Source organism: Ahaetulla prasina, chromosome 1 (assembly GCF_028640845.1).
Source record: "Ahaetulla prasina isolate Xishuangbanna chromosome 1, ASM2864084v1, whole genome shotgun sequence".
NCBI lineage: Eukaryota > Metazoa > Chordata > Lepidosauria > Squamata > Colubridae > Ahaetulla > Ahaetulla prasina.
Genome location: NC_080539.1, coordinates 118,756,769 through 118,781,451, shown reverse-complemented (window position 1 = coordinate 118,781,451; position 24,683 = coordinate 118,756,769). Strand labels below are relative to the sequence as shown.

Genomic DNA, 24,683 nt, shown 5'->3' with positions numbered 1-24,683 from the left:
TAGTATATAAAATTGAAAGTTTATTTCTATGAGCATTTTTAGTAGTAATGTTGACTAAACACTAAGATTTGTCTGCTGATAAATATTAAGCCATTGAATTCATTTTTTTCATTTTTCAAAAATGATAACTGAAATAAATCAGCATTCAGTTAAGAATTAGAAAGGAATGTTCATGTAAGCTCATCATACACAAAAGTCAATGTTATTAATCAATTATATAAAGTATAAAAGCTTTACCAATCTGGAAGTAAGACAAGTGTTCAAGGATTGAAGGAAGGAATATAGTTTCTTTTTTGTCTCTGGAGGTCATGTCATCCCCGAGAACTACTGCACAATAGTGCATACACCTATCTGAGACACACAGTCTTTTATTACAACATAATGTAAAGTTAAATTATAACTGTCTTCAGAGCAATCAGATTAATATCCTATTGTATCCCAAAGCTCAGTTGGTTTTATCTTGGATGTTCGCAAAGCTGGCATTTGAGTGGATTCGCTTACCTAGAAAGAGAAGAAAAGCATAAAATCACACAAAAACAGTTCATAGCATATTCATACAAGAAATCTAAGTCCCCAGCAACAAAATTTGTATGGAACAAGTCATAGTGATAGCATATGTGTTACGACATCATTGAATTACCAATTTATTTATTTATTTTATTCAATTTTTATACCGCCCTTCTCCCAAAGGACTCAGGGCGGTGTACAGCCAAGTAAAAAATCACAATATCAATATTAAAAGAGATTAAAACAAACATATTATAAAGTGGCCAGATTTAAAACGAATTAAAATATTAAAATATAAATAACCCAATAAAATTTTAACCCAATAAAATTTTAGGCCAGTCCCGCTTGAATAAATAAGTGCGTTTTCAGCTCACGGCGAAAGGTCCGAAGATCAGGCACTTGACGTAAACCAGGGGGAAGCTCATTCCAGAGCGTGGGAGCTCCCACAGAGAAGGCCCTACCCCTGGGGGCCGCCAGCCGACATTGTTTGGCGGACGGCACCCTGAGAAGGCCCTCTCTGAGAGCGTACGGGTCGGTGGGAGGCAAACGGTAACAGCAGGCGGTCCCGTAAGTACCTGGGTCCTAAGCCATGGAGCGCTTTAAAGGTGGTGACCAAGATCTTAAAGCGCACCCGGAAGACCACAGGAAGCCAGTGCAGACTGCGCAGGAGAGGTGTTACATGGGAGCAACGAGTTGCTCCCACTATTACCCGCGCAGCTGCATTCTAGACTAACTGCAGTCTCCGGGTGCACTTCAAGGGCAGCCCCATGTAGAGAGCATTGCAATAATCCAGGCGGGAAGTTACGAGGGCATGAGTGACCGTGCATAAGGCATCCCGGTCAAGGAAGGGGCGCAACTGGCGCACCAAGCGTACTTGGTGGAAGGCCCTCTTGGAGACGGCCGCCAAATGATCGTCAAACAACAGCCGCCCATCCAAGAGGACACCCAAGTTGCGCACCCTCTCCGTTGGGACCAATAACTCGCCCCCCACAGCCAGCTGCGGCTGCAGCTGGCTGAACCGGGGTGCCGGCATCCACAGCCACTCCGTCTTGGAGGGATTGAGCTTGAGTCTGTTTCTCCCCATCCAGACCAATTTAATTTAATTACCAATTAAATTTCCATCATTTGTACAACAGCATTGTGAGACCTCATATTTTCCCACAGTGAATATCAAAACTAGTAATAATGCAAAAAAAAAATCCCAAATTATAGTTACAAATCAATCAGAAAAATAACATTGGTTTCAATAGTTTTAGAGTTAGATAGAGAATTAGTCCGGCCAATCAATGCAAAGAGGTCCAAAGCTGATGAGGAGCTATTGAGAAGACCTTTCCTCATTTTCCCATGGCAAGAGAGGGAGAAGGGGTTTTGCAACAGATCTTAAAATGTAGACAAGTTCAAAGGGAGGAAAGTACTCTTTTAATGTAATAGACCTCAAGTCATGCAAGATTTCATAGATCATGTCTATCAGTCTTAAGTGTGCCAGAAATAGACCAAAAGCTGACATTAACAAGGCTATCACATGCTATCTATTACAGTTCCTAGTTAGTGATGTGGCCAATGTTATGAACTACCTAAAGTTCTTCCAATAAGCAGTAATATCTAGAATGCTCCAAGCTCCAAACAGAATACAACAGAACACAAAGGCCTATGTCATTGTGGTCTGGTCTAATTTCCAGGAGCAAAAGTACTTTTGACCACCATTTAAACTTGAGAAACCACATTAAAGAATTGAACCAGGAATACACAAAATTACGAATCTGAAAATGAGATAACTGCTGTCCATGCACAAATGAAAACTGAATCCTTTTTTTCAAGGTGGTCCACTTTTTAACTGGGCAACATGTTTATTTGTTCATTTTTATCAACTGTTGAATTATTCTGAGTACCAAAACAGCCAACATATGTAGTCAAATTGTATGAGACAATTATTCCTATATACAGTAACTTGGCCATACTATGAAGAGAGGCTTCTTCACATCATTTATTTAAATCATGGCACCCAAATAGTTTTATAAATAGTGACGAGAATACTGAATATGATTATTGCTAATCACAGATGTTCAACAATATGCTAGGTGTGTTGTTCAGAAAGAGTTAACCGTCGATAGTAAGCTGCCTATCCTTACTACCTTAAAAAAAGATAGGAGAAAATCATCCAATTGTCTGATTCGTTCCATCTGAATTGCCACCATAACAGCCCTTTGACTCAGAAAGGCTTGATAAAGATTGTTAAAAATTGTTTAGTCACTCAAAGAATGCAGCAGTGAGACAGAATCAAATGATGCATTATCGACTTCCAAACCAGATTATTCTAATCAGATTGTGAACAGAGTCCCAAATTCCAAAGCACCCAACACTGGGCATCATGCTGTTTAGGTGGCAAATACCACTTCCAGTATTGTAACCTTTTTTTATTTCAATCCAAATAGAAACCGTAAAGATTTGGTGATTTTACTTACCCAGAATCAGGACACGTTTTTTCTGCTTTGAGTGAAGGAAGGTACTCAGGTAGAAAACAAGTGGTAGAAAGAAAATGAACAAAGAAACTGCAATCACTGGCACTGTATCTGTGCAGGGGACAGAACAATTAAAAGTTGTGCTCCACAGCCTTCGTGTGATGTTCATCTAGAAGGATACAATTGTTAAAAAAAAAAACCAATAAAATTAAGATATCTGAGGAATCATCAGTATTAGAGTAAATTGCAAAGTTTTGCTTTAAATGAGCATCAATATATCTAGCTTTTACTGGCTACAGATCCTGCCTCCCTGGATAAGATGCAACATGTTTTTTATAATTATCAGGCCATCCTTAATGGCCCTTGCAAATTTAGCAATCTCATGGGTTTTCAGATATATTTTAAAATATCCACACTGAAAAGCTTTAAATGTAGCAGCCAAGTGCTTTATTAAGGTGTTCTTTATAGTTCAATGTTTGAATTTGCCTTAATCACAATGCATTCATTTCATACAGTAATAAGAACATCTGCTTATTTGGATGCTATATAGAAGATGCCAAATTCATGTGTCTTTAAGAAAGTCTTAAAACAAAACAAATGAAAACCTCTCAGTGGATCCATATTAAGAAAATGTCAGAAGAATGTCCACAGAAGTACAGCAGAAGGTTAATGTACCGTAAGTGGCTGATGGGACTTAAGACTGCACCTAGCAATGTGCCTCATCACTGCTAACACATAACAGTATATGGGAAGAAGACATTCCTGTCAACTGATCCTTTGAGAAACCAGCCAGTGAGATAAATGGAGACTGGATACCCAGGAGGTAAAAATACAAAACTGGACAGCCAGAAAAAGATGTTTTTATTGTAAGATGAAACACTGGTGGGTTTTCAGCCATTTAGCCTTGGAAAGTACGAAAATGCCTGAACTAGGTTTATTCAAATTATTACCAACATATGTAGAATTGATTAAGTGCCATCAAGTCATTTCAGGTTCCTATATAAACTAGCAAAGTACATTAAAATGCTTCCTTTATCAGGAACTACCCTTATTATTGTGTTATTTAAAAAGCTGTATTTTCCCAAAAGGCACAAAAGACAATGACACTATGCCCTGGTTTTATCAATTTGACTTCTATATTCTGTTTTATTGCACTGGAATTTTATCTACAGTTAATCTTTCTTATGAGATTAGGAATAATGAAGTAACTAAATTGGACAAAAGCCAACTTGAGACAATAGAGTATATTGAGAAGTGATACAAATGAGTAGATAGTATAAGGAAAGCAAAATAGAAAGTAAGACTTACTGCATCCTCTATATCAATGCACAAATAAAACTGTTCTCCAGATTCCTCATGCTGCTCCCTCTTCTGCATCTTACTGTAGTGGGAACTCAAGTTTTTATATGTAGCATTGCAGTTCTTGCAGATCACTGAGTAGTTTCTTGGTAGCAGGTTACCTTCCTGGCCGTACAGTATAAATAAAAAAAAATTTTTTTTTAAAAATAGATTAGAAAATTCAAGATGAGTTTGAAGTATAATTGTTATTTAAAATAATAGACTAAAAAATTCAAAATGCGTTTGAATCCAAAGACCGCCACAGTTTTCAAAAAAAACAATTGCAAGATAAATGGAACTCTTACTGTCAATCTTCAACTTGTACTACAATAGCGACTAGAATTTCCAATGCTAAGCAAGGTGGATATTGAGATGCATAATTTTATAACCTTTTTGCCACAGTTAAGTGAATCACAGTTGTTAAGTGAATCATATGATCATTAAGCAAATCCGGCTTCCCTCATTGACTGCTTGTCAGAAGTCAACTTGAAAGGTTGCAAGTGGCGATCACATAACCCCCAGGATGGGTCAATAGTCATAAATACACGCCATTTGCCAACCACTCAAATTTTGATCATGTGACCATAAGGATGCTGCAAAAGCCATTAATGTGAGGACCAATTGTAATTTTTTTCAGTGTAGTTGTGACTTCAAATGGTTGCTGAATTAATAGCTGTTAGTTGACGACTACCTCTACTGAAGAGACACTCTGAAAAATACAAATAAAGATTTAGATGGATGGGTTCCTTAAGCTCCCTGGTTTAGTGATTCTTTATGATACAATGTCATTAATAAATATTTTATAGAATCTAAGCAAACATTTACTATGGCCAAGATTTATCAGTCTCAGCATTTCACCTGAAAGTCTAGCTAAAATTCTCGGTGAATATTTAAGGCTTAAGGCTTTTCTTTTAAATTGTCTAGATTTTTAAATTTTAAATTCTATTTTATGTTTTAAATTGGGGTTTTTAGATTTTTAAATATTTTAATGTTTCGGCCAACTGTATAATAAGTTTCTTAATTCATTTTTAATTGTACATGGTTTATGTTTTATCTTGGCTGTACACCGCCCTGAGTCCTTCGGGAGAAGGGCGGTCTAGAAATCTAATTATTATTATTATTATTATTATTATTATTATTATTATTATTGTTGTTGTTGTTGTTGTTGTTGTTGTTGTTGTTGTTGTTGTTGTTATTATTAATAATAATAATAATAATAATAATAATATCATTATAATATTATTATTATTTTATTTATACAAAATGACAGTATACACAGCAAACGAGATAACTATGCTGGATTTCGTATCACAGATCACTAGTCGAACACTTCCCAAGCATTTAGGACTGCGTGATGTATCGGCGAATTATGCAAGCAGATCCCAATAATGATGATTGATGATGATGATGATGATGATGACGACGATGTAATAACCACTCTTTTATAGGAAACTCCTGGACTAATGGATCCAGTTTGGTGTAGTACCATAGTTAGGGCCCTAGGCTAGAAACAGGAAACTAATCTAATCCTGCCTTAGGCCCAAAGCCAGCTGTGTGATCTTGGACCAATCAACTTTCTCTTAGCCCTAGGAAGGAGGCAAAGACAAAACACTTCCAAAAACACTGGCAAGAAAAGGGACTTGGACCTGAAGGCAAGCAGGCAAGCAGGGCCATGTACGCATACAGATACATAAACACACACAATTCTGAGCTCATGATTGCTCCTTCTTCTAAAACTAATAGGTTCATGATGTTAATAGTTAAGGAGAGGCAACTTGTCACACCAGTAATTCAGGAAGGTATGAAGTTATCTTATAAGATAATTTAAAAGTATCAGTTACAAGGAAATTGCACAATGTGATGTGAAAGATAAAAGTAAAGGTAAAGGTTCCCATCGCACATATGTGCTAGTCGTTCCTGACACTAGGGGGCGGTGCTCATCTCCTGAAGAGCCAATGCTGTCTGAAGATGTCTCCTTGGTCATGTGGCCAGCATGACTAAATGCCAAAGGTGCATAGAATGCTGTTACCTTCCCACCAAAGGTGGTCCCTATTTTTCTACTTGCATTTTTTATGTGCTTTTGGAATTATTTATCGAAAGATAAATGCTGCCAAAATGCAGTAACTAGGATGTTGGGTGAAAATAATATGTTTTCAAGCTGTCAGTATACCATTCTTGTCCAACTTCAGCGATTCTTTTCATTTACCTCCTGCTGACAATGCTCATTATTCAATAGCTCCTGACTATTCTCACATCAATGCAAAACAGTTATGTTAATGACTGTTACATCAACAATCAGCACTTTGTTTTGATATAGCAGAACCCACCACAACAGCACATTTTAACATTTGATATCTGATCAACAGTGAAACATGAAAAACAGAAGAAAAAGACAAGCATGAACAGAAAAGTACTACGTTATCCATTATCAAGGATAATATAAATACAGAGGATGTATTTAAATGTACAAAATCTTCAAAAAAACAACATTGCAAGGTTACATACAGTATTCTTGCCTGGCACACTTTACTAGTAATAGCAAGGTTTTGGATATCCCAGATCACCTGGGTCCCAACCTGATCTGATCTTTGTTAGAGCAGTGGCAGCATAGTCTAGAATTGGGGGAGCTTTCTGTTGCCCCTCCCCTAATGGTTCAATCATTCTCTGGTAACCATGGAGTTCTCTGGCACTGTATCCTGACACAGGGAGGCTGGATTTATTTGGCCAATCAATCCCTGGCAACTAATGGACCCTGTTGGGTTCCAGAAGGAGCTTTGGGTTGCTCTTGCTAGTCTGCTACATGGACCAAACAAGGCCCGCCTTACATCCAAGAATGAGAGGGTAGTGGGGCTTTGGATAAGACCAGGCCTGTGTGGACTCTCTCCTCCTGTGATTTTCACAATTTCCTTTGGTTTACAGAGACTTGAGGGAGATGAGAGAAAATTAAAGTGCCACTGAAGGGCAACAAAGAATAAACTACATGTATTAGTGCCACTAAAGACCTTGCCTGTGGTGGTAAGAGTGGCAAAATGTCAGTATTCTTCCGCCCTAACAGGTCCTGTGTGCATTTTGGGGGTTTTCCAGTTCAGCTGGAGCTCCTGTTCACAGAACAAGTAGTGGCTGTGGCCAAAAGGAACTCTGCATAATTTTGTGTTGCGTGCCAGTTATGTTCATTCCTTGACAAAGAGACCCTGCTCATAGTCCCTCATGCTATGGTCACTTCACAAATGGACTACAGCAATGCATTTTATGTGGAAACTACAGTCGGTGCAGAATACAGCAGCATGCACAGTTATGTGCACTTCTCAATCAGGGTATGTTACAACCCTGCTTCATGGGCTGTACTAGTTACCAGTATTTGTCCAGGTTGAAATCAAGGTGTTGGTAATAACTTATAATACCCTTCAGTTCTTGAGGGACTGCTTTTTCCCAATTATGTCTATCTGTCCCATAAAGTCCAGCAGGAGAGGGACTTTACCAGGGAACGTTATGGCAGGATCCAAGAAAACAGACTTTTCTTTCATATCAGGCCCCTGGAGACAGGATTAGTCCCCACCCAACTTGTTTTTCCTAAGGCTTTTAAGACTTGTTTCTGTTACTGGTATGGGATGAAGCCCATGTGGTAACTCGGTTAAGTGTTGTTGATGGTTTGTTAGTTACAATCAGCTACTGATAGTATTTTAATTTTAATTTTAATTTTTGTTAGTCATGAATTTGAGATGGGCAGGTCATATTAATTGAAATAAATCAGCAAAAAATCTCAAATTACCAGAGAATTTCCAATTTTTCCATAGAGTATATAGATTATGGAAGGTTAAGCAAGTTCACCCGTGTTTAAAATAAATATGCAAAGCAGGCAGTGTTCACAAAGAGAAGCCTTATTTCCTTGTCCTCTTAAGAGAACGTCAACTTGTTGCATCTGAAGTATAAAGATCTGAAGGGGGCCTCTATACTCATTCAACTGAAGTCACTTAAAGATTTGCACACTCTCCTGAAGGTAAAAGTGCCCAATCACAATGAGGTTTTTAAGCAGTTTCAGTAGATTACACTGAGATGCCTCCTGCAAATATGTATAGGACTGGAGAGTGGGGTTTCCTCCACATAAAAAGAAACATGGGGAATAGAGGTTTCTATATGCAGTACCATTTTTTTCTAATTCTATACCTATCCTGATAAATTTATTCTTTCTTTTATTATAATTCAGAATCTCCTTAGCTGAGTTTTCTCATAATTCACTCTGATTCTACTCAATTAATAGTAGAATTAATTGGGTAGAATCCAATTAATTCATCTGTGTCAGTCATTCTTCAGTAATGAAAAAAAACCTTATATAACTCCACTGACTCTACCTGTTCTTCTATTTTGCTTTCTATAATAGTTATAGGTATCAACTTTTCTATATAATAAGAAAAAAGAACGTTCCAAAAAAATTCACTTTTGTGAATAAATAAAATGTTCACATTATAGTTCAATTAGAAGAGAAAAAGAAATGTACAAATTAAAAGAATTGACTGAATTCAAAAATATAAAACTATTTTTCAATATTTAAACTAAATGTAAAATCATAAATATTGGGCTTGGCATTTTCTTCACTAAGAAGAGAAACGTAAGAACAGGATTCTTTCTTCATTTTTTAATGTCAAAATAGTTCAGTGATTATATATGGTTTTGTTGCACAGTGGTGTAGAAGAAGAACCCTTGGGGGTTCTTCTTCTATACAAAGAAGGACCTTTGGGGTTTTTTAAAGAGGTTTTTAAAGGGGGGGAGGGTAGAGACGGGTGTTGGGGGGAACCCGTCGGGGAGGGGGCCAGTTCCTGCGTGTACTCGCAGCATCTCTTCAACAGGTTCGAAGGTAACGGGGGAAGGTTATGTTCCTATTAGTGAGGGTGGTTCCATCTGCACGGTAAGTGGGAGGGGCAGATATGGCGGAAGTGAGGGGCCGTATCGTTCTCCGGGGTACGCGTTCGCTGTTTAAAAGCGATCACTCGCCCCGGCCCCTCAGACTTCTCCCGTTCCCCGAGTGGCCAGAACCCTCTGGGCTTGGACCTTCGGCTGATGCTGTGCAATGCACAGTCCGTCGTCAATAAAGCCCCCCTGATTTATGATCTTATACAGGGGAGGTCTGCGGATCTTATGGGCATTACGGAAACCTGGTTGGGCACGGAAGAGGGGGTTCCCCTTGTTGAAATGTGTCCACCGGGTTTCCGAGCATTCCATCAACCGAGGGCCCAAGGTAGAGGTGGTGGGGTAGCGGTTGTTATTAAGGAAAGTCTAGAACCGAGGGAGACCACTGTACCTCAGATAGTCGGCTGTGAATCCCTCTTTGTGAAGTGGGTCATAGGGTTCAGATGGGCTTGTTGATCACGTACCTGGCTCCTTGCTGCGTGACAACAGCCCTGCCCTAGCTGTTGGAGGTGCTTGCCGGGGTAGTGGTTGAGACCCCCAGACTTATGGTCATGGGGGACTTCAACTTGCCATCGACCGGCTTGTCATCGACGACGGCTCAGGAGTTCATGACCTCCATGACGGCCTTGGACCTGACGGAAGTAGTTGATGGCCCTACTCACATTGGGGGAGGCACACTGGATCTGATTTTTATCTCTGGACAGTGGTTGAATGATCTGGATTTAGGAGATCTAGTCACCAAGCCTTTGTCATGTTCAGATCATTCTCTCCTTTGCCTGGACTTTCAGACCACCACTCAACACCGCAGGGAGACAGGACCAATACGTTGGTTCCGTCCCAGGCGCCTGATGGACCCGGAGAGGTTCCTGACGGAGCTTGGGCCGTTCCCTGAGCGTCTGGCCCAGGGCACGGCTGAAGAACTAGTCGCGGCCTGGGAACTGGCCGCGGCTGGGGCTCTAGACCGTGTCGTGCCTTTGCGGCCTCTAACCCGGCGCAGGTCTCAACCAGCTCCTTGGTTCTCCGAGGAGCTGAGGGAGATGAAACGCCGGAGAAGACGCCTAGAGAGTGCCTGGAGATCCAGCCGTTCGGAAGCTGACCAGACACTAGTTAGGTCATAGAGTAGGACCTACCTAGTGGCATTGAGGGAAGTGAAGTGTCTTTATATTTCCTCCCTCATTGCGTCGGCAGATAACCGCCTGGCGCCCTGTTTCGGGTGACCCGCTCTCTCCTTCAACAGGAGGTGCGGGAGGACCCCTTACAAGGGCGTGCCAAGGAGTTTAGTGGTTATCTATACGACAAAATCGTTCAGCTTCCGGATGGGTTGGATCAAAATTGGGTAGATCCAGGTGAGAGGTCGGAGACTCGTCTTGTTGAGACTGTTTGGGATGGATTTGACCCTGTGACTCCTGAGGACATGGACAGGTTGTTGGGGAGGTTGAATGGCACCACATGTTTACTGGACCCGTGCCCCTCCTGGCTGGTGCTGGCCACGCAGAAGGTGACACAAGGCTGGCTCCGAGGGATTTTAATGCTTCTTTGTTGGAAGGGGTTTTCCCTGCTGCCTTGAAAGAGGCGGTGGTGAGACCCCTCCTCAAGAAGCCTTCCCTGGACCCAGCTGTTTTAGGAAATTATCGTCCAGTCTCCAACCTTCGCTTTGTGGCGAAGGTTGTAGAGAGTGTGGTAGCACGTCAATTACCCCAATACCTGGATGAAACTGTCTATCTAGACCCGTTCCAGTCCGGCTTTCGGCCCGGATATAGTACGGAGACGGCTTTGGTCGCATTGGTTGATGATCTCTGGAGGGACAGGGACAGGGACAGGGGTTATTCCTCTGCCCTGGTCCTATTAGACCTCTCAGCAGCTTTCGATACCATCGACCATGGTATCCTGCTGCACCGGCTGGGGAGTTTGGGAGTGGGAGGCACCGTTTATCGGTGGTTCTCCTCCTATCTCTCTGACCGGACACAGACAGTGTTGGCAGGTGGGCGACCGCGAGGCGCCTCACGTTTGGGGTGCTGCAGGGGTCGATTCTCTCGCCTCTCCTGTTCAACATCTATATGAAGCTGCTGGGTGAGATCATCAGTGGTTTTGGGGTGAGGTACCAACTGTACGCTGATGATACGCAGCTGTACTTTTCCACCCCAGGCCACCCCAACAAAGCTGTCGAAGTACTGTCCCGATGTCTGGAAGCCGTACGGGTCTGGATGGGGAGAAACAGGCTCAAGTTCAATACCTCCAAGACGGAGTGGCTGTGGATGCCGGCACCCCGGTACAATCAGCTGCAGCCACGGCTGACTGCTGGGGGCGAGTCATTGGCCCCGATGGAGAGGGTGAGCAACTTGGGCGTTCTCCTGGATGGGCGGTTGTCTTTTGAAGATCACTTGATGACCGTCTCCAGGAGAGCTTTTTATCAGGTCTGCCTGATTCGCCAGTTGCACCCCTTCCTTGACCGGGATGCCTTATGCACGGTCACTCATGCTCTTGTTACCTCTCGCTTGGATTACTGCAATGCTCTCTATATGGGGCTCCCCTTGAAGAGCACCTGGAGGCTCCAGTTGGTTCAGAATGCAGCTGCGCGGGTGATAGAGGGAGCCATTCGTGCGCAGACTGCACTCCTGCGCAGACTGCACTGGCTACCTGTGGTCTTTCGGGTGCACTTCAAGGTTTTGGTTACTACCTTTAAAGCGCTCCATGGCTTAGGGCCGGGTTACTTACGGGACCGCCTACTGCTACCGATTGCCTCCCACCGACCCGTGCGCTCTCACAGAGAGGGACTCCTCAGGGTGCCATCCGCCAAGCAATGTCGGCTGGCGGCCCCCAGAGGAAGGGCCTTCTCTGTGGGGGCTCCCACCCTCTGGAATGAACTTCCCCCAGGACTCCGTCAACTGCCTGACCTTCGGACCTTCCACCGCAAGTTGAAGATTTACCTATTTATTCGCGCAGGACTGGCATAGAAATTTTTAGTAGCTTTTAATATTTTGATGTAAATTTTATGGGGTTTTTATGGTTTTAAATGGTTTTAATTTTGGCCTGATATTCAATAAGTTTTTTAATTATTGTTTTATTGTGTACATAATTATTGTTTTATTCTGGCTGTGAACCGCCCTGAGTCCTTCGGGAGAAGGGCGGTATAAAAATCTAATAAATCTAATCTAATAAATCTAATCTAATCTAGTGCGGTGCGGTGCGGTATGGTACGGTATACCGTGTTTCCCCAAAAATAAGACCCTGTCTTATATTTTTTTGAACCCCGAAATAAGCGCTTGGCCTTATTTTCGGGGTGGTCTTATTATTTTTGGGGTATGTGGAGCAAAATGAGGCTCCTCTTGCCATCTTACCTGATTTCCAGCTCTGTGTTTAAATATTTTTTGGGAGGGCTTATTTTTAGGGGGTTATTTTAGCATGTGTGCTCAAAAGCCCGATTGGGCTTATTATCAGGGAATGTCTTATTTTCAGGGAAACAGGATAGTATAGTATAGTATAGTATAGTATAGTATAGTATAGTAGTATAGTATAGTATAGTATAGTATAGTATAGTATAGTATAGTATAACGTTAGTATAGCATTACTCTAGTAGTAGGAATATGATTCCTATTCTAAACATAGCAACCAAAGCAGAGCAGTGATAGATACTTTACAAATTACAAATGAATTGAATTTCTACAGTGACTATTTTAAGCTTCTGGTTATAATTTTGCTATCATCCTTCATAACAGTAAACACTCTGATGATATAAATTATGATATGGGATACCCAAGTCTGACGTTTTGAATAATAAAGGCATAGTAGTTCTGAACATAGTTGGATCATATCAGGGGTGAAATCTAAACATTTTCCCTACCGGTTCTGTGGGCGTGGCTTAATTGGTGGGTGTGGCTTGGTGGTCAGATGACTGGGTGGGAGTGGCAATAAATAATAAAAATAATTAAGTTAAAAAACAATAAGAGATACCAAAAACCAATTTTCACACTTTTCACATACACAATACAACACAACTGACTCACACACAATGTAAAAGCAGGTGCACTTCACACTTCACACAGCCACAAAAAGATCAAAAACCAACTTTCGCACTTTACACGCACACAACACAACTCACCCACACACACAAAATACCACATACAGCTTTCTGAGATTTTGTGTGTTTGTGTCGTTAGAGTGAAACACTACAGAAACACACCAAATCTCAGAAAGGTGCACACATATTTTATTTTATTATTTTATTTTATTTATATTTTTTAGATCAGGGGTCTCCAACCTTAGTAACTTTAAGGTTTGTGGACTTCAATTCCCAGAGTTCCTCAGCCAGCAAAGCCATCCAGCATTAGTTGCTCAGTGATGAAATAGATTAGCTAAGCAACTGATTCCGTCTGGTGCTAAAAGTGAAACTGGGGCTTTCAGGCTGGGAAAAAAGCCATGCGTTCGATCAGTAATCAGGTAAGTGCCTTAGAATCTCTTAAAAGGAGGTTTTCTACATGTTTTCTACAGAAAACATGTTTTTTAAGGTTCTGCTGATGAGGAATTCAGGTGAGATCGCCAGAGGGGCCTTTAAAAAAAAATTTTTTTTTTAAGTTTAAAGGCTCTGCCAAACTCAGCTGAGGGGCGGGATCCTCAAAGCCTTTTTTTTACTTTTAAAGGCATGTTTCGGCTGAAGAAAAACCTGCTTTTAAAAGTAAAAAAAAAACCTCTGCTGATGGTGCGGCTCAGCAGAGGCGAGGGGGGGAGGAATTTTTACTACCAGTCCTCCGAACCAACAGCCGCCATCGCTACCGGATCGCGCGAGCCAGTCCGAACCGGGAGCATTTCACCCCTGGATCATATCCTAGAAGTTGGCCACATCTTTCCAACTTTATAGTGATACTAGATTTAGAAAGATTTTAAAAGCAGATGTGAGAAACCAACTTTTTAAATAACTATGTATCCATGACTAAACTCATACTATAATAACATACCAGATGACCCATATAGTTATATCAGAAGGTGACAAGGCCTAGAATAATGTAAAAAGTGATTTACTATATGAAGAGATTATATGACTCTTCCTATATAATTATCAACTATTGTGAAACCAAAACAGCGCCATAATTGCATATGAAATGGAGGTGAACATTAATTAGAATGCATTTTGTTCTCAGTAGTGAACACCTGCATTTTATAGATAATTGTTTTATCTGCTTAAACTGTGTAAGAGTTGGTAAATTATATTTGCAGCGGTCTGAAAAAAATGGGGAAATTCACTATACAATTAGAGGACTCAACTGTACCCTTAATAAACAATATTAAGTACCTGGAGGTTCTGTTTAAAGCATGTCATTGATTCATTGTATAAGGCCAGGAACGTCACTGTACCAGCCGATAAGCCTTCGTTGTTCTTCTCTAAACAATCTATGAAAGAAGAGTCAAAAGCATCAATAAATTGCCAGTATCCACTTCCAAAAGGCTGTTTTAGATAAAGGCTTATTTATTTTACAGATAGCTATTTTACTTTTAAATTTACAGTCGTATAAGTAAGACAGTATAATCCATGAACCAGCAATGAAAAGGATGACAAATGCTATGCTAAGGCATTCACAATCATTGACACTATATCACTGTAGTGCAGTCCCCTTCTTTTTACAGCTCTCCCTTCTTTATACAGTTCTCCGATGGTTTGCTGCTGAAATTCTATAAAGCGCAAAAAAAAAAAACATCCCACCCAAAGAAGAGAGGGTCTAAAATAGATCCCATACATTTCAGGAATTGATAGTGGGGGAAATGTCTTTGCCCATTAAGTGCACTCTTCTTTCATTAACATGATGCTAGGAGGAAAGAGGAGGAGAAAGAGGGAAAAAGAGAGGCTAGGTTGGTACCCTGACGACAAATTAAGACGTTAGATCTTTTGCCCAAAAAATGGCCAAAAAAAATCTTCCAAAATAAAGATGTTGTAAATTCTTGGAAACTTTGCAAGGCAGGTTTGTTGTCAAATACTGCCAAATTAAGCAATAAGATGCTCAATCTGTTGATAGGATAAAAGAAATGGGGGAAATGGATGAAATTCTGAGTTTTGAAAAGAAGCTCAGCAGGAATAAGGGTTGTTGTTCTGGGGTTTATACCAGACATAACAGGGAGCAAAAGAATATGAAAGACGTAACCTTACAGAAAAGAAAAACAATAAAATGAAGGAAATTGTAGAGTTGCTAATCAGAAAGATGAGGAAAACTATAGTTGAGCATAAGATGGCTTTAAGTGAATATGGGGATAAAACTGGGGTGGGGGACCAGGACGCAGTTTTCACTGAAGGAAAAGTTTGTTCTTTTAATAATAGAGGAAAAGTATAATAATTTGACAATATACAGACAATATATATAATTTGACAATATTGGATTCAATATACAGAATCTAATTCTTTGGATTTCTTTGGATAGGAAGAGGCATCCAAACAATCTGTTTTCGATTTCCGAAGGTGAAGGGGTAGATATAGAATGTGTATCATCACAAAATAAGTCAAACAAAAAAGCACAGGAAACAATAGGCTCTTGGGGGGTGGAGACAGAAATACCCAAAAAGTTCACAAATCACATTAATCCATGTTTTGTTTAAATATGATTATAAAACATGCAATGTTTGCATGGATAACATGCTTTGCAGGGTTGGGTTCCAAATTTTTTTACTACCGGTTCTGTGGGCGTGGCTTATTTGGTGGGCGTGGCTTGGTGGTCATGTGACTGAGTGGGCATGGCCAACTTGAAGTCACTCAGGGCAAGGTGGGGCGGCACCTAGCTGTGAGTGACATCAAGTTGGCCACGCCCACTCAGTCACATGACCAATGCTGCAGAGACAGGGCGATTTCTCCCGGGGAACAGCCAGAGCTTCGCCGCCCCCTCTTTTCCTCAGAGGAGCTCCCTCCAAGTCCTTGCAAAGGGACACACAGCATTAACACAACACAACTGACTCACACACAATGTAAAAGCAGCTGCACTTCACTGCCACAAAAAGCTCAAAAACCAACTTTCACACTTTACACACACACAACACAACTGACACACACACACAATACACCACATACAGCTTTCTGAGATTTTGTGTGTTTGTGTAGAGTGAAACACTACAGAAACACACCAAATCTCAGAAAGGTGCTCAAATATTTTATTTTATTATTTTATTTTATTTTATTTATATTTTTTAGATCAGGGGTCTCCAATCTTAGTAACTTTAAGGTTTGTGGACTTCAATTCCCAGAGTTCCTCAGCCAGCAAAGCAGTTGCTCACTAAGGAGATGGATTCCAGGCAGGCAGATTCAGTTGCTAGCTGATGCAACTGATGTAAATCATGGCTTTGCCAGCCCAAAAGAAGCTGTAATGAGGTAAGGGAGAAGGGGGGTTTGGGTGGGCCAGAGGAAAAAAAGATTTTAAAAGGCTCCTCTGATGATCCCAGCTGAAGTTGCCTAATAACAGCCCAGAAGCTCTTAACTCAGCTGGGATCGCCAGAGGAGCCTTTTAAAACCTTTTAAAAAAAACCACTTTTAAAGGGTTCTGATGATCCCTGCTCAGCCACATGATCATCAGAGGGTTTTTTTTTTTACTTTTAAAAGTCTTTTTTTGGCTGAAGAAAAGATGCTTTTAAAAGTAAAAAAAAAAAAAAACCCTCTGATGATTGGGGAACCAATTCGGGGGCGTGGCCAGCCAGCCATTACTATTGGTTCTTTGAACGCCAGAAGATTTTTACTACCGGCTCTACAGAACCGGAGGGAAGCGGGAGCAATCCACCACTGATGCTTTGCCACAATGAAACAAACTGTCTTTTGCCAAACACATAGCGTGAATCCAATCTGTAAAAGAGTAGATTAAGCATGTGGAACAATTTCTTGCTGAAGTTAAGATTGCAGAAATCTAGAAACAAAGGAAAATAGGGGAGGAGAGAACCTCAGTTGAATCAGAGGCAGCAGTGAGACTGAGAAGGATGAGAATATTTTAAATCAACAAAGAGAACATAAATGGATAGGCTTAACAAGACATCCAGTAGTATGTAACAGTATCAGGCTTATGTCATATGATCTATATTTTCTCTTTTAACACTGATCTGGACATTAACTAGTAGTCCTTGCACCATTTGAAATTACCCAATTGGATGAAATTAGAAAGTGATCTTATAAGTAGATTTTGAGACAAATCAGAGTGGTTTTGTGTGATTCCATAAAACAACGCTGTGTAAATGTTGTACCTTGATGAACGTATCTTTTCTTTTATGTACACTGAGAGCATATGCACCAAGACAAATTCCTTGTGTGTCCAATCACACTTGGCCAATAAAAAATTCTATTCTATTCTATTCTAAAGAAGAGCATAGAGAGGAAACAAATGAGGGCTAAAATACCAGATGCTTTATTATCCAAATCTCATCAGCCTCAATTGGCATGAGTAACAGCAAGACTGTGGGAGTCACACTCAGATAGATATCTGTGTAGTACCAAGTTGTCCACTACTAACTTAAAATATTGTAACTATCATTTAAGGCATCTTCAAAAAGTGTTTCATTTTTAAAAAAGTTATTCTTTCACACAAAACAAGCCTTATTTCTTTGTCCCGTTAGAGAGAATGTCAAATTGTAGCATCTGAATTGTAAAGAACAATTCCTCTATATTCATTCTATATTCATTCCTCTATATTCATTCAACTGAAGGCACTTAAAGCTTTGGACTAGGACTTGGCAGCATAAGGAAACAACAGTCAACAACTTAATGGTCGGTCATCAATACCCCAATCAACATCTAGAGGCCACACAGAACCAGGCACCATATAAATACTGTGCATGGAATAGCCCAAAGCACACGTTTTGGTGGAGAGAAGTTCCCTGAGGATGGTTCCAGCACAAGTCCAAAAGCTCAGAAGACTATATTTCTGATTGCGGTGACTGACCCAGATTGGATCCTGCAACATTATCCTGGGACACATATATTTGCCTTCATTCATAAGTTATTCTTTCACATAGAATAACTTTCACATTTATTTTTGATAATGTGTGTGTGTGTGTGTGTGTGTGTGTGAGAGAGAGAGAGAGAGAATAGAATTTATTAGCCAAGTGTGATTGGACACACAAGGAATTTGTCTTGGTGCATATGTCCTCAGTGTACATAAAAGAAAAGATACGTTCATCAAGAATCGTAAGGTACAACATATACACACACAATCACACCCACACACAAAAGACCCATCACAAGATTCACTGATGACTCATAGCTGACCCATCACAAGACCCTTGACAGACCCACGCCTGAAGCCCTTATAAAGAGACACTATACTGACACTGGCATTCCCTAAACTCTGCTGAAGATATTACCTAGCCTGGTAACAAAATGTTCGGAAACCAACCCATAAGCTCTGAGAATGAACCTTCACCCTTTCATATCAACAAGCCTTGTGCCTGGATGCTATTCTCTCTCCTCTTTTTCATCAGTGCCACTATGGAGGTTGTGTGTCTACTTTTCATTACAAAAATAATGAAGTTCAGTGTCATGTCCAATTTTTGAACAGAGGTTTAATCTCAACCATGACTTCTAGAAAAAAGGCAACTGCAAACTACAGTTAGGATCATCAGTAGTGATTTAATATTAAACATGACTTCTGAACATTTCTTTCAGCTGTGCCAAACCATGTGTTGTTCTTGTCACAATACACCACTGACCTATAATTTACCTTTACAAGTCTGTGTTAAGTACAAGTAAAAAAGGCAGTATATTTGCTCGGCAAAATTAGCCATTATTTATCTAAAACACACACATACAATTTAAGTTGATGTTTAAATCAGCTTTCATCTCAAGTATGTTCGTTAGAAACATTTTAGATGAAGAGCATGAACAGTAAAAGAATGCAGGGATAAAAATGAAGAGGATCCAAGAACAATTAGCAGAATCCTTAAAAGATAAGAGAGAAAGTAAACAACATCGTAATATGATAAAAGACGAGAGCATGAGAGAAAGAGAGAGATTCAACTCCCTCGATTTGTTATGGTATAAGAGATACAAGAGAGACAGAGCAAAACTCTGGCAGGCTTTCAGAATTCTACTATTATAAGCTACAACAAGAAAATAAAGGGCTAACACAAACAGATTCTAGAAGGATATTCACATCCAATGTCCAAAGGAACACTCATACACAAATATGCTGTAGCAGTACTTGTCCTTGAGAATAGTATCTCCCATAGCATTCTGTATGGCCCCTACCTGAACTTGTTTAAATAGGCTCTCAAAAACTGGCTTTTCCCCAGGCCCTGGACTAGCATATGTGGTGGGCCTCTTATGGACATGTTCTGAATTCAACTTGTGGATGTTATTGTTTCTACAGGCATCATTTTTTTCCTAGGTGTTATATTGTTTTGAATTGTTTTTCAAATCATTATGGCCTAACAGCTTTAGAAATTTAAATAAATAAGGATCACATGCATCAACTCTATGTCAATTGTGTGGTTATATAACACCCTTGTGTTAAATTGAAACAACAGGGCTGTAGTCTGCTAACTTTTGTACACAGCTATTTATATGTATGTATCAGTAAAAATGTATTTTCTTGGATATCACTATTTCTCTATACAGCACTGAACTGCTGAAGCAAGTCCACATATATTGACACAATCATGCATTAAGAACCAAGAAATAATTAAGCTTCGTGCAATTAATTCAACTTGCAATTTATGAACAAGTTGCTTACAGATGCAGACTATCTGTTGCTGATTATGATACATTGAAATAGTTTACATCGCTGTCCAATATTTATTAATTTTATATTCTGTCTATATTATTTTTATAAACAACTCAAGGCAATGAACATACCTATACTCCTTCCTCCTATTTTCCCCACAACAACTCAGTGAGGCAAGGTGAGCTGAGAAAGAGAGCACGAAAGTCATCCAGCTGACTTTCATGTCTTAGGTAGAGCTAGAACAAATAGTCTCATGATTTCCTACCTGGTACCTTAACCACATGCATTAATTTGGTTTGCGCCAACTATCTGACCTTCGGACCTTTCGCCGTGAATTAAAAACTTATTTATTTATCCAAGCGGGACTGGCTTGATTTTTAAATTTTCAAATTTTTAATTTTTAGTAATTTTATATGGGGTATTTTAGTCTGGGTCAATTTGACGGTTTTAATTTGGCCATTATTGAATATGTATTTTAATTGATATTTTAATTTTGTATATTTAATTGTTTTAACCTTGGCTGTACACCGCCCTGAGTCCTTCGGGAGAAGGGCGGTATAAAAATTTAAATAAATAAATAAATAAATTGTTTATTTCTCAAATCTATGGGTCCACCCTACAAACTCTAGGCAGTGAACTTAATGTATAAACATCAATAAAGCCCATACACATACACCAGGGCTGTCAAACCTGCAGCTGGATGTGTCACATGCTGGCCACGCCCATGCTCAGTTTAGCGAAGTGGGGGGAAGTCCCAATAAGTCACGACGCCAGTGTGACGATGTGTGCTTGACACCCCTGACATATACGTTTATCAGAACATTTATGTAAAACACTGTATTTTCCCTTTTTTTCTCACTTTTCCTACACACATATTCTATGTATCTACATATGTATACCTATATACTGTATGTACGTGTGTATACACACGATGCAAGCTTATGGGTTTTAAACAATGATGAACAGCACACTATTTTAGATATTTCCTAAATCATCATCCTCTCTTGTAATTTCCCTTCCTATTTTAATGAACAGAATCAAAGTAACAATTGAGAAATACACAGTGTCACTGAATATGTAACAAAAATATCAATCAGTTAACTAATATAAGCAATACAGCTATGTCTAATCCAGCACATATTATACACTTCATTAAAAAGGATATGCCATTCCATCAAAAGAAACACAGGCCTTTCAGACTTACCATATAAGCATGGTGGATTGCCATGTTCTCAGTTCACCTCCACCTCTTCACCCGGTCCATTACTCACATCTCATTCCAGAAATAAGATCTTTATTATTCTTTGGTTTTGCTACAACATTTGGTTGGCTTTAGCTTAGTATATTGTAGAAAGTCAGCTGCTGTGAATTATAAACTATTCTGTGTGTGTTCTATGGGCTCAAATCAATAAACTGTAATATGCTTATCCAGGGCATATGAACCCAATCAGGATTTGTAGAAACTGAGAACAACGAACAAGCAATTACTTAGCTCTGGGAACCATTATCTCTTATACTGAAACTAATACCAGAAAAGAAGCAAGCATATTGAGATGTTATGTATTATCTTTATATATAGCTTTTAAAAAGTAAAAAAATATATACTTTTATTCATATTGAATATTCAAATATAGACAAGAAATCAGACAGAGTACATACTTGCACAGCTAGCTTTTATCCATGTGTCATTAAAAAACTTGTTCACAAGTGAAACCATCTGCAGCCTGTCTGACATCAAGAGACTTTGGGCACATCGGTTACTCTTAGTAGTATTCTGAAAGGAGAAAATACACATATAGAAATCATTTGCTAGCAGATCCAGCAATCAAGTATATCCAGCATAGGTATTGTAGGATTGCATTTTAAAGCTACAAATCTATACAAACTAGCTTTCCACTGGGGGAGGCCCCACTGAGTTAGAAATCATTATTTCTGAGTAAATATAGTGTTGCATTATAGTTCACTTGGACAGATAAACATGTTATCTTCCTAATAAAATTGGGCCATACATATACTATCCAAATAAATGACATAAAAGATGCCCCCTGGAATCTTTTCCCAATTAAATTGCTCAAGAACTGAAACAGCTCTCTCAAAGGAATTTCTGTCCTAGTCAACCAGTTGCTGAGAACATCTTTTAAGTTTCTCCACTATATAGCTTTGTCTTTTTATAATATATAAATGACAAGCTGAGATATTATTTATTTCACCAGATATCTACATTCTTGTAACTTAATGTCTATGGAGATTCTCAGTCATCCAGGTCATGATTGTCCCAAAGGTGTTTTTTCAAGAGGCAACTGGAACAAGAAAGTCCAGTTGCCTCTTGAAAAAGCATATTTGAGACATTCTTGTAACTTGAATATCAAATCCATTCATTTTGCAAATATTTTAATGATTTTTTTCTAGAAACAAAGAGATATTCTGAAAACATTTTGCTGATGAATATATTCTGAGATAAAATTCATTACTGTCCAAGTGGGTCCACTCTTACAAATGAATTCTCTTTCATCCAATCCCCACACAATTCCCAAATCTATGTTAGAAAGTCCCCTCGTCCCAGAGCAGGTCTGCAAATGGAAGAGAAGTTGAGCCATCCTTAATTAATAAAAGTATTTGCATCAATTTGATTAACTCTATTTACAGGCTGCAATGCAAAAGAACATTCCATTCCAATCAGTACTTGCATATTTTCTATTTCTGTGATTTGACCATGTGAAAAATCATATGATGGAATGCATACTTCTATCCTTTTCTAGCAAGTTCATCCTGATGCAAAACAGTAGTTGCTACATTCTAATTTAATTTAAAGTGACAATGTGATTTTTTGTTCAGATTTAATCAAGCCTTTAGGTCAGTTGATTTTTCTTATTTCTAATTATCAGAATTTGTAGACACCAGACTGAATACCTTGCATGATGATCCATTAAGAATTCAGTAATTTAATTTTTTGTGCTGGTCTGGGATTTTTGTAAGCCAGAGAATAAATATGTGGACAGCTCATTATAAGCCTTTGCCTATTTTATATGAATATGGAAAACAGCAAATTCAGTTTATCTAAAGTAATTATCCTTTCTGACACATTCCCAGTGACTTATACGCTTATATGGGCACAGGGCTTTTTGGCATGATAAGGAAGAAGTTGGCCATTGTATTTTTCATCTTCCAAATGTAGCCTAGTCTCCTCTGATGTCCTCCTACCTATCCAATTACTAAGCAGGCCTGACATTGCTCATCTTTGCAAATCAGCCAACTTCAGCCAGATGCAGTCACTTGCTGAGGAAAGGAAAGAAACTGACTATCCAAGCATCAATCTGAACAACTTGACCACTGCCCAGATATTTTATCAAAAAATAACACCAACTAATTCTCCTTGCTGCAAAGATAAGAGACACTTATAAGCAATCCCACTGACAAGGAAAACAAAATCTAATTTGCATCCCAGAAAGAACAGCTCTACTCTGAAGTAGGCTATATAGGTTTACTGTAGCTCCCATTTGCTTCATGAGTTCTCTCTCCCATCAGCCACAGAAAACAAGCTTCAGGTTTTATTCCACAGTAATAAGGGACCAGCCTCCCTCTCCTTCCCAGATAAAAAACGTTCCACCACTACAATTTTGAAAACCACGTGGGCAGTGTTTTAGACAAAGCACAGGGTGCTATCCCAAGCATTGACATTTCATTAATGACTCCAAAACAAACAAATCAAATTATAATTTCCAAAAGATTGCCACGATTCTCGGTGGCAGCTGCACAACTAGCCTTGTGGACCCTTTATACGGTAGTCTAACCAACACAGATAAGTAGAGCCCCCACCACCACTTCATTCGATGCAACTGCAATCCACAAAAGCAACCAATGTTACAATGCACCACAAGAATCTTTAAGGCTTCAACAGAAATACTTGCGGGACAATAATGATGGAGCAACTGTTCCGGGGGAAACTGAAACTGAAAACGCTTGAACCCAGTGTTTAAGGAACCCGATCCACGCACCTCGATGTTCTCGAACTGCTGCATGACTTCCCCGAATTGGTGGTAGCAGTTCTGGCACAGCGTCACAGGCCGGGCTCTCTGGATTAAGCAGCTAGCCAATCTTAGGCTGCTATTGGCGAAGGCGTTCAAGAGTTCCTTGCACTCTGGATCCAGCTGCGGCTCCTGCAGCAGAACCCCTAAGAACCCCGATTCGAGCGAAGACAGGTCCTCCAGGGCCAAGGGCCAAGCGGAGTGCCGGCCTCCCGAAACTATTTCTTCCAAACCACTTTGCAGAAACGAATGTCGACCGGGGATGAGGCTCTCCCCGGCACGTAGGCCCAGCAAGACGCCGGTCAGCAGCGGCAGCAGAAGAGTGGCCGAGCCCATAGCTGCCACCGCGGGCGAGGAAGACGACAAAGAAACCCACCGCTTCCTAGTTCCGCGGCGGCCACTGAGGAACACGATCACGTGCGGCTGAAGAACTACAGTATTACGGTCGGGAGCTGGGCCCAACGCGGCGTTTCATTGGCTCCGAGGATTTGACGTTCTAGGAGCCGGTATGTCACCCGCCCGTTGATTGGGGGCGGAGTCTAACCTTATCAACAGATTTTGTTCGTACTGGCTCGCGCTACTTGTTTTCAAACTGGCATTTATGAAACGAATCAGTTGCGCCACGTGGATTTTTTTTAACTTTAGTACATTATAAATGCCACCAATTATCCAATATATGAATATAAACTTCGTGGTGTCTTTTATTGCTTATTCTTTAGTTAATGTCATGTGTGTTTTGGAATATTTAGTTATAAATAAATCCCACTTGTTGGAAG

The 24,683-nt window shown here is 39.9% G+C and overlaps 1 protein-coding gene across 1 annotated transcript; it reads right to left on the bottom strand.

The window, feature by feature from the left end:
- OSTM1 (osteoclastogenesis associated transmembrane protein 1) lies at positions 1-24,375 on the bottom strand. The gene is made up of 6 exons (XM_058174271.1): positions 23,878-24,375; positions 21,542-21,656; positions 14,497-14,594; positions 4,275-4,430; positions 2,970-3,135; positions 1-501 (listed from the first exon to the last, which is right to left on the bottom strand). Exons 1-6 carry the CDS (start codon positions 24,241-24,243, stop codon positions 446-448), a joined length of 957 nt encoding a protein of 318 aa, XP_058030254.1. The 5' UTR covers positions 24,244-24,375; the 3' UTR covers positions 1-445.
- Positions 24,376-24,683: the final 308 nt, after the last annotated feature.